The sequence below is a fragment of the Onychostoma macrolepis genome, chromosome 18, assembly GCF_012432095.1.
Source record: "Onychostoma macrolepis isolate SWU-2019 chromosome 18, ASM1243209v1, whole genome shotgun sequence".
NCBI lineage: Eukaryota > Metazoa > Chordata > Actinopteri > Cypriniformes > Cyprinidae > Onychostoma > Onychostoma macrolepis.
In genome coordinates, this window is record NC_081172.1 from 33,137,491 (window position 1) to 33,151,467 (window position 13,977).

Consider the following 13,977-nt stretch of genomic DNA (forward strand, 5'->3'; position numbering starts at 1 on the left):
ACTTAAAAACAATAGAAAAAAAATACATATACTGTACATATACATATACACTGTGTATATATAATCAAATTAACTGTAAATGTCATTTCAACTCTTTTTTTTATTGTCTAGTAGTTGAATCTTGTATAATTTGATATTGGTTGAAATAAAATGGGGGATATTTGAGAGTACATGTAATATTAAGCATGAAATTAATATCAGCTAACTTTGTGTCAGATGAAAACAGCCGGTAGTTTGTATATTTCCTCTCCGCTAATGAAAGAAGATCCAAAGGAAGCCACACAATTAAGATTTGTTCGTCACGGAGCAACCTAAAGGTTTGGTCAAATTAAACCGCAAAATACCACAAAGAAGCACCTCTTTTATACACAAATTCACATATTTTCCTAAAATCCTGATGCCGAAAACAAAGTATGGCAAGTATTTGTATAAAGAAAGAAAGACAAATAAAAAAACAAACATGCAGAGGAGAATATAGGATGCCACAACAAAACACACAAGTCATCAGGGAAAGGAAAAAATAAAAATAAAAACGAGTTTGCTGTTTATCTCCCCAGATACAAGCAGAAATTGACAGAACTGCAGCTGGTTAAGTTAGACCCATAAACTTTATTTATCAGAATCTCAAAGCCTCTACGTCCCCAAACAATACATTCAGTATATATACATTTGGCGAGAGGAACTGTACAGATATGTTAGTGCATACATGGAAGAAAATGTACACAAACCCATTTCAGACATATGAAATCTGCACACACACACACACACACACACACACACACGGAGCTACTGATGACATTAAAGCCAACAGAGATTCGCTCTCCTCCATTCCTCATCCTTCAGTCTTCATTTCTGTCCTCTTTTCTCTGGTTCCCCTGGTGTTTCACTCTTTTATTTTACTCTTCCTTTATGAACATAATGAACAGAAATGTTACTTTACATCTGAATGTTTAATGACCAGTAAGCTGTCTTTTCAATCCCTTAAATAAAGTCCTAAAACAAACTTTATATTTCAACACCTAAGTCGTGGTTAAAGATGTATGGATTTCACTGCACAGATTAATTTTTGAATGTTTTGAATGCATCTGTTGGGTTTTTGGTGATTTGAGTGAACGTCTGACGTCATACAGCTGCAGTACATCGTTCAGAATTACAAACAGGATCACCAATTAAAAGTGAAGGTCCTGCAGTGATCTCAGACGTGTTTCTGAGCTCTTCTGCTCTTCATCTTTTCTCCTCTATAGTGTGTGAGTGCACTGACCTGTGCTCTCTGCTCTCTTATTAAAGCATGTTTCTACTGAATGACATCTAGAACAGTCTTTGTGTCTCTGCTCTCTCTCTCTCTCTCTCTCTCGAGCCCGTCTGACAGAAACACAAACGCATTTCCAGCAAACACACGTATATATGATGCTCCTGGGGATCCGCAGGTACTGAGAGGTTTGCTTCAATAGCTACAGAATGACTGAAAATACATACACCAATTCATAACGAGATGCTGTGGTTCATATCATGGAGAATTTAGCCTAAGAATAAATGCTGGAGTGTAAACGCAGATTTACATCAATCCTTATTCACTTTTGTAATCTTTTAAAGGGACAGTTCAGCCAAAAAAAAAAAAAATGATGTTATCGTTTACTCACAATCGTGCCATTTTAAACATTTTGCATCTTGATATGTCTTATTTAAACGTGCATGAATGAGATTTGTGCTTAGTCCATGTCTATTAGCTTTGAGGTCATCGACACTACTGTTTGGGATCAGTGCTTTTTTGAAGGAAATTAATACTTTTACTCATCAGGGATGCATTATATTGATCAAAAGTGGCAGTAAAGATATTTATAATGTTACACAAGATTTCTATTTCAAATAAATGCTGTTCTTCTCAACTTTCTATTCACCTGTGAATCCTGAAAAATAAAATGTATCAGTTTCCACAAGAATATTGAGCAGCACAACTGTTTTCAACATTGATAATAATCAGAAATGTTTGTTGAGCAGCAAATCAGCATATTAGAATGATTTCTGAAGATCATGTGACACTGAAGACTGGAGTAATGATGCTGAAAATACAGCTGCATCACAGAAATAAATTACAGTTTAACAGATATTCACATAGAAAACAGCTGTTTTAATTTTTAAAAATATTTCAACATTTTACAGATTTTTAATTAAATAAATGCAGCCTTGGTGAGACTTTAACATTAACATTAAAAAATGTTACTGACCCCAACCTATTGAACAGTAGTGTACTCTTACAATTTCTCTTTTGGCATATTCAAGATTAGTTCTATGATTTAGTTTTATATTTATAGATATATCATAACCTGCCTCATTCCCAATTAACTCTCGCTGTATGGAACAGAACAGCCGAAGACATTCAGCAAAATAATGACATTAAGGTGAGTAAATGATGACAATTTTCATTTTTGGAGGTGGAACTGTCCCTTTAAGGGTTGAAAGTGTGTCAAAGAGGAAATGATAAAGAAATAATACAAACTAAATAAAAGTCTTAGCTGTAGCACTGAAAACAACACAACACAATACATGAAGGTAAACCAATCACACAGGCTTTATATCTGTACCACAACTGTGTCGGGCATCATGCTTTAAACAAACACACTGAGAGACAAAAAACAATGACACAAAAGAAACTGGATGACAGCAAACAAGGAAAACCGGAGGTCAGAGGAAGGGTCAGGACAAATCTGCGCTCTGATTGGCTGAACTGCTCTAAATGGTTTCCATGGCAAACAGCATCCAATCAGAGTTTTCAGACGGAGACAATCGCAAAGAAACGTAAGGTCAGATATATGACGCGCACACACACATACACACACATACACACACAGGCTGAGAACATTGTCTTAGCTGGACTAAAACATCAGCAATAGCATTATTTTTTTTTCTCCATAATAAATTACAGCCACTAAACATTCATAGAGAGCAGAACGACAGCGTTCGCCATGTTTTCTTTTTTAAACCATGCATTTACAGTATAAGGCATTAACCAAACAGAGTCACAACAGCATAGAAATGAAGGTCTGATTGCGTTCGGGTGAAGAAGAAGCTCTAAATAAAAGGCAAAATTTGGTGGGAATTTGAGACGGAAGGAGTTAAACCGATCAATATCTGCAACGTCACTGTACCTTATCGACCGGTGGATGGATGAACGAAATTGATTTTCTGAGGTAGACAATACAGGAATATTTCATTCTCCTTGGTCAAGATCACCCTAAACTCTGGTGTATCAAGTGACTCTCTCTGAACGTTAAATTAAAAGGTCCTTTTTCACGCTGTTCTGCATAGCCGCCTGTCCAAGTACACTTAAATGGCACCATCCATCACTTCTCCTCTCGCTCTGCGCTATTACTGCTATTTTAAGGGACTTAATGAATCTGTCTGCGTAGCGATTGCTCTTCACATCTGTGGGTCTAACTGGAAAATGCCGAACGCTTGATTTCAGTCTTCTGGGGTTTCTTTTTCTGTATGATCTGAAAATGTTCACGTTTAACGATTAATATTTCACCGAACCCAACTGACTGACAAGTCCAGACGATGAGGTTTCGGTACAGTATTATTCAGTGTCTTTGTTCATTTACTGTGGTGTTTTGATGTCCGAGAACGTCTAATGATTCACATGTCCAGAAATCGTAACTATAAACATCCGAATAGTAAAGTCTGAGCGACGTTTCGGGGTTTCTGTACAGTGTGTAACAGTGGAGATAAAGTGTGGGTGCAGGTCTAAGACTAAAAAGATCCACTTATGGGAAGAAAACGGGTCTGGAATCATGTAGAAGGCATTTGAAGGACGTAACGCTGCAGAGAAACTGCTTTCCTCGAGACGAGACGAAGGAGGCGTCCAGGAGTCTCCCTTTTTGCCTTCGGGATCTCAGTAGCACTTTAGTTTGTCGTTGTTTTGTAAACGCTGAATGAACGTCCTGCTTCTGCAGCATTTCTGCCTCTATAGTGTCCGGATGGCCACGGGGTACAGCAGGGACATGTGCTCGGCCCCTTTGATTGGTAGTTTGCGGCTGGAGTAGAAGTGGATTATCTCGGGAACGCTGTCGAACAGGCAGCTGTTCTGACCCAGTACGTACTTGTTGTCTTTGGTCCGGGAGAGCTTCATGTGCATGAAACCTTGACTGCTCCTGCAGAGAGAGAAGAAAACACGTAGATGAAGATGAAGAGCAGGGAGCGATTAATAAAGGTAGAGCAGCAGAGAGAGGGAGGTTAATGGAAAGAGGGGAAGAAAACAATCTGTGATTAGTTGTCAGACAGCAGCACTCTGGTGCAGTTCATTGGCAAACGTGTCACGCATGGCAGTGAAATGTAGGGCTGGAGACCGACGAGCTTTAATGAGCGCAGCCGTGCTGCCTTTTAAACGCTGTCGGGTTTCAATGGGGCTCTGAATGCAAAGCAAATTAAAAGCTAAGGACGGAGGGAAGCCACACACCCCAGGCTGATGTTTTGAGGTGTTGCTTTGGGGGTAAAGACTGTGCGCTGTTATTAGTAGTGCTGATTATTACTCTTACAAATTACTCTTACTTTGAACAAAGGCCTAATCCTAAGAAATAAAGTGAGTCATATGTAGAGACCAGAATATTATAGAGATTTGAGGCTCTTTTGATCTGGACTATCAAGTGAGCACTTAACACAAGTCCAGAATACACTAGAAACCATCCAAACCCCCTCTGAAAACCACCAGTGATTCTCTAGCATTGTACTTTGTGCGCATACAAACACTAGAACATGCGAAAATGAAATTAAAAAGTAAAAAAACTGATTAAAAATAAAAATAAAACAATAAAAATACAGAAATACGATTTTCATTGAATAAAAAATTTATAAAAAGCAAAAAAAAAAAAAAAAAGTAAAAAAGTAAAATAAAATTAATTAATTAAAATAAAAAGTTAAATAAAACAAAATGCAATGAAACAAAATAAAACACAAAAAAATAAAGTACAATAAACAAAATAAAATACAAAAGTAATTGAAAACAAAACTAAATAAAAATATATAAACACATCAATATAAACTCTATATATAAATCTCTTAATAAAAGTTCTCTAGTAAGAATATCCTTCAGAGTCATTATCTGTGCTATCATTAAATATAAATCAACTCCTCCACCCATCTCGGTTTAGGACTCCCATTGCACTCCGGCTGATTACCTACCTGCCTGTCATTAACGACTCTTCATCATCATTAGAGAGAAGAGAAAACATTTGAGCTGCATGGACCCCTGAGAGCCGTCAGCACCGACGCAAACACACAAAACACACCGCAGCTAAAAGCTTCGGACAAAGACTGTGCCATCAATTGCTCATCCAAACACAAAACACACACACACACACACACACACAAGTCTGAGGTCACTGGAAATGTCTGGAAGAGCTCAAGCGCATCAAAATGGAAATTTCTGTACTAAAGACTGCTATTCTCTTCCTCTTAAGGATTTGATTTTGCTCTTATCGTATCAGAGACACGAACAAAGAAAAAGCAGGCGAGAGAGAGAGAGAGAGAGAGAGAGAGAGAGAGAGAGAGAGAGAGAGAGAGAGAGAGAGAGAGAGAGAGACATCGAGGAGTTCTAGAGATACTAAAGCCTTTGTGCTCTTATCAACAGATACTTCATCATTATTTTCCCTTTTAATCCAAGGATTCATTTCACTTTATAGATCTGAAAGGTTCACCGCGGTTCATGACAATGTCATGAATGTTCGCTGATATGATTCACGGAGTGTACATGTATATGTGAATATACTGTACAACTCTACATTCACAGCGTTCGGCTCATTAACTGAGTCACGTGTCGCTCAGTGAACCGAAAGATTATTCTTTTCATTTTGTTCCTTTCTTTAAACGACTGTTCTGGGTTCAGTACAAGTTCAGAACTATTGACATGCAGTCTATAACCACAGAAAATTACTTTAACAAAGTCCAAACAAATATGTGTTTACAGTCATGCACTTTCAGTTCCAAAGAGTCTATTTTAATAATAAATCAGCATATTATAATGATTTCTGAAGGATCAAGTGACACTGAAGACTGGAGTAATGATACTGATGAAATTTCGGCTTTGTGTCACAGGAATATGTATATAAAAACAGAAAACCGTTATTTTAAATTGTGATATTATTTCACAGTATTACTGTTTTTTTTTTTTTTTATTTCTTCTTTGCGTTTTTGACCAAATGAATGCAGCCTTAATGAGCATAAAAAACGTCTTTAAAAAAACATTAAACATCTTACTGATCCCACATTTTTGAATGGCAGGGTATATAAAATAAAATAATATATACAATTATAATAATAATATAATGCATAAAATAATAAAATAAAAAATACAATAAAATACAAATAAATAAATAATACATATATATTTACACACAAACCACAGGAAAAGAAAATGTAGTATATGTATTATATATTAATTGTATTATTAATTTATAACGTTACTTGTATTTCACCCAGAACATTTCTTTAAAATACAGTCTTCATTAGCACGCAGAGGAAAGCCTCAGATGTTAATTAAACCTGAGCAGATTGATGTTTTAGCAAGGTAACTCTGTGGAAGCTGATAACCTGCTGCTGCTTTTATTGTAGATGAGATGAGCAGTAAATGCAGACGAGAGCTGGGTTTGATCATGTGAGTTTAAATTACAGGCCCAAAGAGTGCGTTTGAGCCGAGACCCGTTCTCCGTTCACTCACAGCGCTCGTGGTCCTGCTGCCGATGCACATTAACGCGCCGCTAATTCATAAACTTTTACTCTCCCTCCATTCAGAGGAGATTTATTTCAGTCCCTTCAGCCGTTTTCTCTCTTTCTCTGTCCATAAAGCAGGCCACCGCTGAAGCCTCTTTGCCTTTTAAGATCTTTAAGAGACTGGACTCATCCATTTCACTTACGCTCCGCTCTGGACCACAAATCTGCTCAGACAACCGCTCCGCTTCATGAGCGAACCACCTACAGACGCCATTATAAAGCATCACGCAAAGACTCAGATATGAAAATCAATTCTACAAAAAAAAAAAATAAAACAAAACAAAGGGGGATATTTCCCCCTTGAAATGATTTCCAGGGACACATTTTCTAACCTTAGTAAATAATTCATATAAATAAAAATTCTTAAAAATGCATATATTTATTAAATAAATACAATTACAATCAATATCAACAAAATCCATCTTTGCATTTCAGAAGTTGCACAGAAGCTGCATCTGAAGTGACATTTATTATTATTATTATTAACGCATTATAATTTATTGGCATTTATTTATTAAAGTGGGATGTATTAATGCACTGTTTTATGTATTGTATGTATTTATGCAGCTCAGAGATGTAATGAATGCATTTACACTGTAGTTACAATTGCGTATATAATGTTATGAGATTAATGTTTTAAATACATACATTAAATATTAAACTAAAACCACCAGTATGTGACATTGATTCACTGTTTCAACAGATTCGTTCAATCAGCTGAATGAAGCAAGTGACTTGCTGATTTCAGAATCAGCTAGAATTTTACTCTTACTATTTATGCCATAAAAAAGATATTAGTAAAGAAAGTAGTAAACTATTATGCAGTTTTGAATTTAGCAACTGTCTTGCTTAGTGCTAAGTGCTTAGGTGTACTGAATCATTGACTCACTCGCTTATTCAGATCATTTATTTATTTATTTCTATATGTATTTATTTATTTGTTCATTTATTCATTCATTAAATTATTCATTTTATTCAATGCATTCATTTCATTTATTTGTTTTAATCATTGTATTTATTTATTCAAAGTATTAATTTCGTTTATACATTATTTAAAGTATTCATTTATTTATTCATTGTATTCTTTCTTTCTTTCTTTCTCAATGTGTTCGAAAACACTTAATTATTCAGGAATGAAACACCAGTGTGTTGAACGGTGACACAACGATTGACAAAATAGAGCAAAACCGGCCATATTGACAATATTGTGTGTAAAACGTATGCCTCTTAATGTTAACTAAAACATAACATTAACATTTGTATTTATTTGTTCTAAACTATTGTGTAAAGTATAAAATATAGATGTTAAAAGGAGGACAAATGAGTGTCAGGATCAAGTCCGTGCCCTACATTCAACACAAAAAACACTAATAAAGGCACCTCAGCTTAATTAAAATGCACCATTTTGTTCATTAGAGCATCACCTCATTATCTTAGCAACATGTTATCAATTCATAGATGAACCGAGAATGAAAGAGTGTCTCATCTGCTCATCGGTGATGCTGCGCACAGACAGGCGTGTTTCATAGCAGCATTAATATTTCAGCAGACTCAGACGCGGATCGTTTGCATGTAAGAGTCTCTGAGGACGGACTGTGTGTGAAGTCTCAAAGCTTTCTACATGCTGTCAGCTCTGCTTTAGCACAACACTCGTGACGAGACACAAGCCCTCACAGACTCCTCGACTCTCACTGCTTCTGTGTTCAGACCGGCTCTCATGACACCGAATGCATAATTCAGCCCACAACATGATTTAACGTCTATTAAAGACACGCTACAGGTGACAGCTGTTGATCATCACAGAAAATCATTTTAACTTGCCCCTCACTTTTGTGGTTATGTTTAGGACCCACCACTGAATTGATCATATAGACAACATTAGAGCTCAAATTATGCATGAAAAAAAAAAGGTGCATTCTAATCTAAGTGCATTAAGGAAAAACAGGGTTGTGCACCATTTACACTCAACTAATTTCCAACATTATTTTTGTTTCATTTCATTTATTTAATGTATTTGTTTTATTTATTCATTCTTATATTTAATCATTGTATTCATTTAATTTATTCATTTTACTAATTCATATTTTATTTATTCATTGCATTCATTTATTTCAATGCATTGTTTATTTATTCATTCATTTAATGTATTCATTTAATTTATTAATTTATTTATTTTCATTCATTCAATGCATTCAGTTCATTCATTCATTCACTCACTCATTTAATCAGTGTATTTATTTATTTTATTTATTCATTGCATTTATTCAATGCATTCAGTTCATTAATTAATTAATTAATTCATTCATTCATTCATTTAATCATTGTATTTATTTAATTTATTTTATTTTTATTTATTCATTGCATTTACTTATTCAATGCATTCAGTTTATTTATGCATTTATTTAATCAGAGCATTTATTCATTCTTTGTATTTACTATAATTTTTTTATTTTCTTTCTTTCTTTTGCATTTGAATTTCTCTGAATTCAGAGAATTGTAAACTCATCTTCCTGTTATTTCACTTCAAATTCACATTTATGAGTTGAAATAAAGCTAATTCTTCAATTCTGAAATTTGCACAACCCTGACAAAAAATAAAACAATTAAGGCAAGTTTACAGCTCAAATCACACACACGTGATGAGCTTGAGTGAGCTCCTGAACGTCTCCAATCTGAATCACACACACACACACACACACATCTCCTGCATGCACTGACTGCACTGGAGCTCTCGGTTTGAGCTGATGAGAGGCGACCGCTCTAAAGGTGAGGACGCATTTCAGCCCGCATTAAGGTAAAAGATAAAAGGTTATAGCGTGGGACGAAGGGGTCAAAGGTCATGTGAGAGAAAGCAAACCTCAGCAGGAGTGACTGACCTCACATCTCACGCTGAACCTATCTGAGCCTTTATACAGAGCGGCTTTATTATTACTTTATGCTGCTTTCACTCAGAGAGGACAGGAAGTGATGCGGGGAACAAAAGATAATCATCAAATAAAACAAAAACTACTTTTTTTCAGCTAATTACCAAAGAAAACATTTACAACTAAATATATAGACATATTAAAAAATAATAATAATAAAAAAAATAAAAAAAACAGTAAGTAGCCTAAGTAAAAATGAGTAAAGTTTGATGACAAACTCGGCTTGACCGAGCCAGGAACATTTAAAATAATTTGTTGACAAGCTTGAATTTTGAAGGTTTTACTCAGAGATGTCAGAGAAAGTCAAAAAGTTAGTAAAACATTGCTAGCATTGCTAGTTTTTTTACACACTGCTAGCTTTTAATATTTCTTAGCACATTGCTAAGACGATTAACACATTGCTCATTTCGTTAAGATATTTCTAACCTGATTTAACACATTGCTTGCATGTTTTAACAAGATGCTGCCATGTTTTAGCATGTTGCTAAAATATTGCTAGCATGTTTTAACATATTGCTAACATGTTTCTAGAATTCAACACTTTTTGCTAGCATGTTCCCAGTATGTTTTAGCACATTGCTAACATGTTTCTAACATGATTTAACACGCTGTTAGAATGTTTTAACACTTTGCTGACATTTTAACATATTGTCAACATGTTTCTAGTTTTAGCACTTTCTTAGCATGTTCCTAGTATGTTTTAACACATCGCTAAGTAGAGTTGTCATGCTAACATGTTTCCAACATGATTTAACACATTGCTAGCATCCTTTAACACACAGTTAACATGTTTTAGCATGTTTCTAGCATGATTTAACTCATTGATAGCACTGTTTAACATGCTGCTAGAATGATTGGTCGGTGTCGCGTCATAGCTGTGTGGGCGGAGTCAGCGGGGGCGATCCTCTCCCCCTCATTAGAAAAGCATGGTGTTGACCCAGAATGGTCTACATAAAGATACGTCGAAAAACTGAGCCGTATTGTGTCGGACTGTCCGTACGGTTTCTGTGACTGGACAAACGACCCAGCGGAGTGGCCAGAGGTGTCGTTTCCCGCCGCTTTCTGTTACATAATATATGTTTGTATATTTATTATGTATATATAAATACAATGACATGCATGTATATATTTAAGAAAAAAAAAAAAGTTTATATATTAAATATATTTATATAACATAAAATATAAGAATATAAATGTATATACACATACATATTTTCAAAATATATACTGTATGTGTGTGTATTTATATATATACATAATAAATATACACAGTACACATGCATATATTATGTAAACAAAAACGTTTATTTTGGATGCGATTAATCGCGATTAATCATTTGACAGCTCTACTTATATATATATATATATATATATGTATAACTGTCCAAAATGAATGTGTGTGTGTTGTTAGCGGCTGTAGAGTAATCTGTGTGTGTGTGACGATGAGCTTCTTACTTGAGCGAGAGCGAGAAGTCGTTCTTACAGGTCTCGCTGTTCCTCACCAGGTAACTGGCCTCTTTACACAAGCGCAGCAGAGCCTCGGCGTCCGTCCGGCTGATGGCTCCGTGATACCAGCTGTGGAGCACAGAACGACAGATGTGAGCGAGGAAGAGCAGCAGAGCCTTCATCAAGCGTCTGCCGTGTGTTCGACTCACAACTGGCTCTCCAGAGGCACGGCCGGGTCGATGCGCTCGCCCACGCTCGGCTCGGCGGAGCTCATCTTCCCGCTCGAGTGCCGCTGCAGCGGACGGCACTTCAGATCCTTCTCCACGCCGTCAAACTGCACTGTAACAGCAGAAACACAGTACACTACTGATCACGTGTCAGAAGTCACATATTCATATAATGACAGCTCAACTGCACAACTCACAACTGATCTCTAACTGCGTCCCAAATGGTGCACTTTACACTGTGCACTCAATCATGTAGTGTATGAATTATATAAGGCTATTTTGTCGACAGTCCCTTCCCCTTCGCAATGTAATTAAAGCTGCGACAGTTGAGTTTTTTTGGTTATTTAAGTGCATTATCCGAGTTTTTAAAGTGCACTTTTTCTTTTTGGGATTTTCAGTGTGAACACACTACATGCACTATTTATACCACAAAACGTCACAGAGTAGTGCTTAAGTACGCGATTTGGGACGCACCTTCTGTCTCTCGTGTCAGTCATTTAGCAATTTTTTTTTCTTTCTCACATAATGAAATGATTTAAGCTTTATGTCTGTTATTTTGACAAGTAACCATTTATTAGGCTGAGCAATGTCTAGTTATTACAAAATAGTATTATTATTATTATATTATGTTATTCTAAAGTGTTTTTTTTTTTTTTTTTGTTAAGTGAAATCATTCAAAATAAATTATTATATTATTATATCAATTTATATTTACTAAAACTATTTCATAAAAATAAAATGTAAAAAAAAATAAGGTAACATTTTAGGTAAGGTAATATTTTATTTCAATATTTGTATTATTCTTTAATTTTTGAATTTAAATATTACAACATTTATTTATAAAATAAAAACAAAAACATTTTTAACATATTATATATTAGTAACACTAAATTATGCATAATTACAAGCAGCTAACCCTAAACCAGGTCTAAACCAAGTCTAATCCTAACCCCATAGTGAGTACATTGTTAATTAATATTATTCAGTACTTAATTGTATTATCATACTGTAACATGATGCCTTAAAAAAATTAAAATAAATAATTTTTTATATTTTTTTATATTATCCCGTTATTTTGTGATAATGACTGTGTGACTGTACATTATCTCTTAATGATACTACCAAAACTGCTCATTTTGCGTTTCTAACCATAACTGTAATTGTAATAATTAAGTTGAAGGTTGTCCTTGTGTTGAAAATGATAATAAAAAGAAAATGTTCGAATGAAATCCACAAGTGACCTGTAATTACTCGAGCATGTCACTGCTATCCAGAATTAGTTTTTGAAGAAAATTCCCAGCATGACCTTGTAAGACTAGCAGGCCATACATTGGGCTTTGTGTTTTACTGAGCAGAAACTCCCTGCGGGCCGTAACTCAATCCTGTGAAGTCTATGTGAGCGCCTGAGGGACCGAAGCTCATCCTGCGTGTAACGAGAGGAGCTGCAGACGAGCCAGACGCTTCATAACCACACTGAGACATCCTCGTGCGGACGAGAGGGAGCCCGGGACGTCCCGTACGAGACCGGCTCACGAGAATCAAAGGAATACACACATGAACATGAACGAGAGGGGAAGCACGTTTGAGTTCTGTGACCCTGAGCTTTATCTGAACCGCTTTATCCAGCAGATACATGGGAACAGATGCAGACAGACTGAACAAACACAGCTGAACACCGCGGCAGCTTCAGCTGGACTGCAAACTCGTTTAATTATTCATTCAATTTTATTACACAATATTTGTTCATTTTGACATGTCAGTCAATAAATACACCTGCCTTATCAATAGATAAATCCATATGAGCTTTAAATATGGAATAATATATATATATATAGAAAAATATTTGATTTGATTCAACGTTCAGGCTACAACGACCCGACATAAACTATGGAACATAAAAGAAGATCATTTGAGAAACATCTCAGTTTTGTTTTTGGGTGAACTATCCTACTTAAACCTACAGAAATTGAATAAAGTTGTCAAACACAACATTTTAAATTAAATATACTGTAGATGAACCCTTAAAGCTACAAAAATGATTGATTTCCTTTTTCTTTTGTTGTTTGATGAACAGACATCACAGCAGCTGGTTATTAGGTTGTTTAAGAGCTGTCGCTGCTGAACATGATGCGGATCTGACACGCAGCGTATTTTCTCACATCTCTTTACATCTTCTGACCCACTTCAGGTCTTAAAGTCTCTGCTAATGAGCTGACGAGTTGAATCGGGTGTGTTAGATGAGTGAGAGGGGAGGCAACCAGAGACATTTCCTTACATACACAGTTTTAAGGCAGCTTTAATTGCCTTTTTGCTAACTTCATGACTTAATTGACGACATAACTACAACATTACATTCACGTACTGTACAGTGCCTTTCAAAAGTATTCATACCCCTTCATTTATTTTTCATGTTTTGTTATGTTGCTGCCATATGTTAAACTGCTTTCAATTACTTTCTTTCCACACCAATCTACACGCCATACACCATAACGGTAGAGCAAAAAAAATGTTTTTTAACATCTTTGCAAATTTATTAAAAATAAAAAAACTTAAATGATTCCATTGCATAAGTACTCATACCCTTAACGAAAACCCAGTCCAGAGCATTCAGAACCTCA

The 13,977-nt window shown here is 35.5% G+C and overlaps 1 protein-coding gene across 4 annotated transcripts in view; it reads right to left on the reverse strand.

Moving 5' to 3' along the window:
- Nucleotides 1-589: 589 nt before the first annotated feature.
- zgc:158464 (uncharacterized protein LOC791139 homolog) overlaps nucleotides 590-13,977 on the reverse strand; it is a 128,760-nt gene continuing 115,372 nt past the window's right edge. For all 4 annotated transcript variants that reach the window (XM_058751079.1, XM_058751076.1, XM_058751075.1 and 1 more), the window contains 3 exons: nucleotides 11,342-11,471; nucleotides 11,142-11,261; nucleotides 590-4,148 (listed from right to left, as the gene is read on the reverse strand). In XM_058751079.1, the coding sequence (XP_058607062.1) occupies nucleotides 3,962-4,148; nucleotides 11,142-11,261; nucleotides 11,342-11,471 (437 nt within the window). In that variant the 3' untranslated portion in view covers nucleotides 590-3,961. The remainder of the gene's footprint in view (nucleotides 4,149-11,141; nucleotides 11,262-11,341; nucleotides 11,472-13,977) is intronic.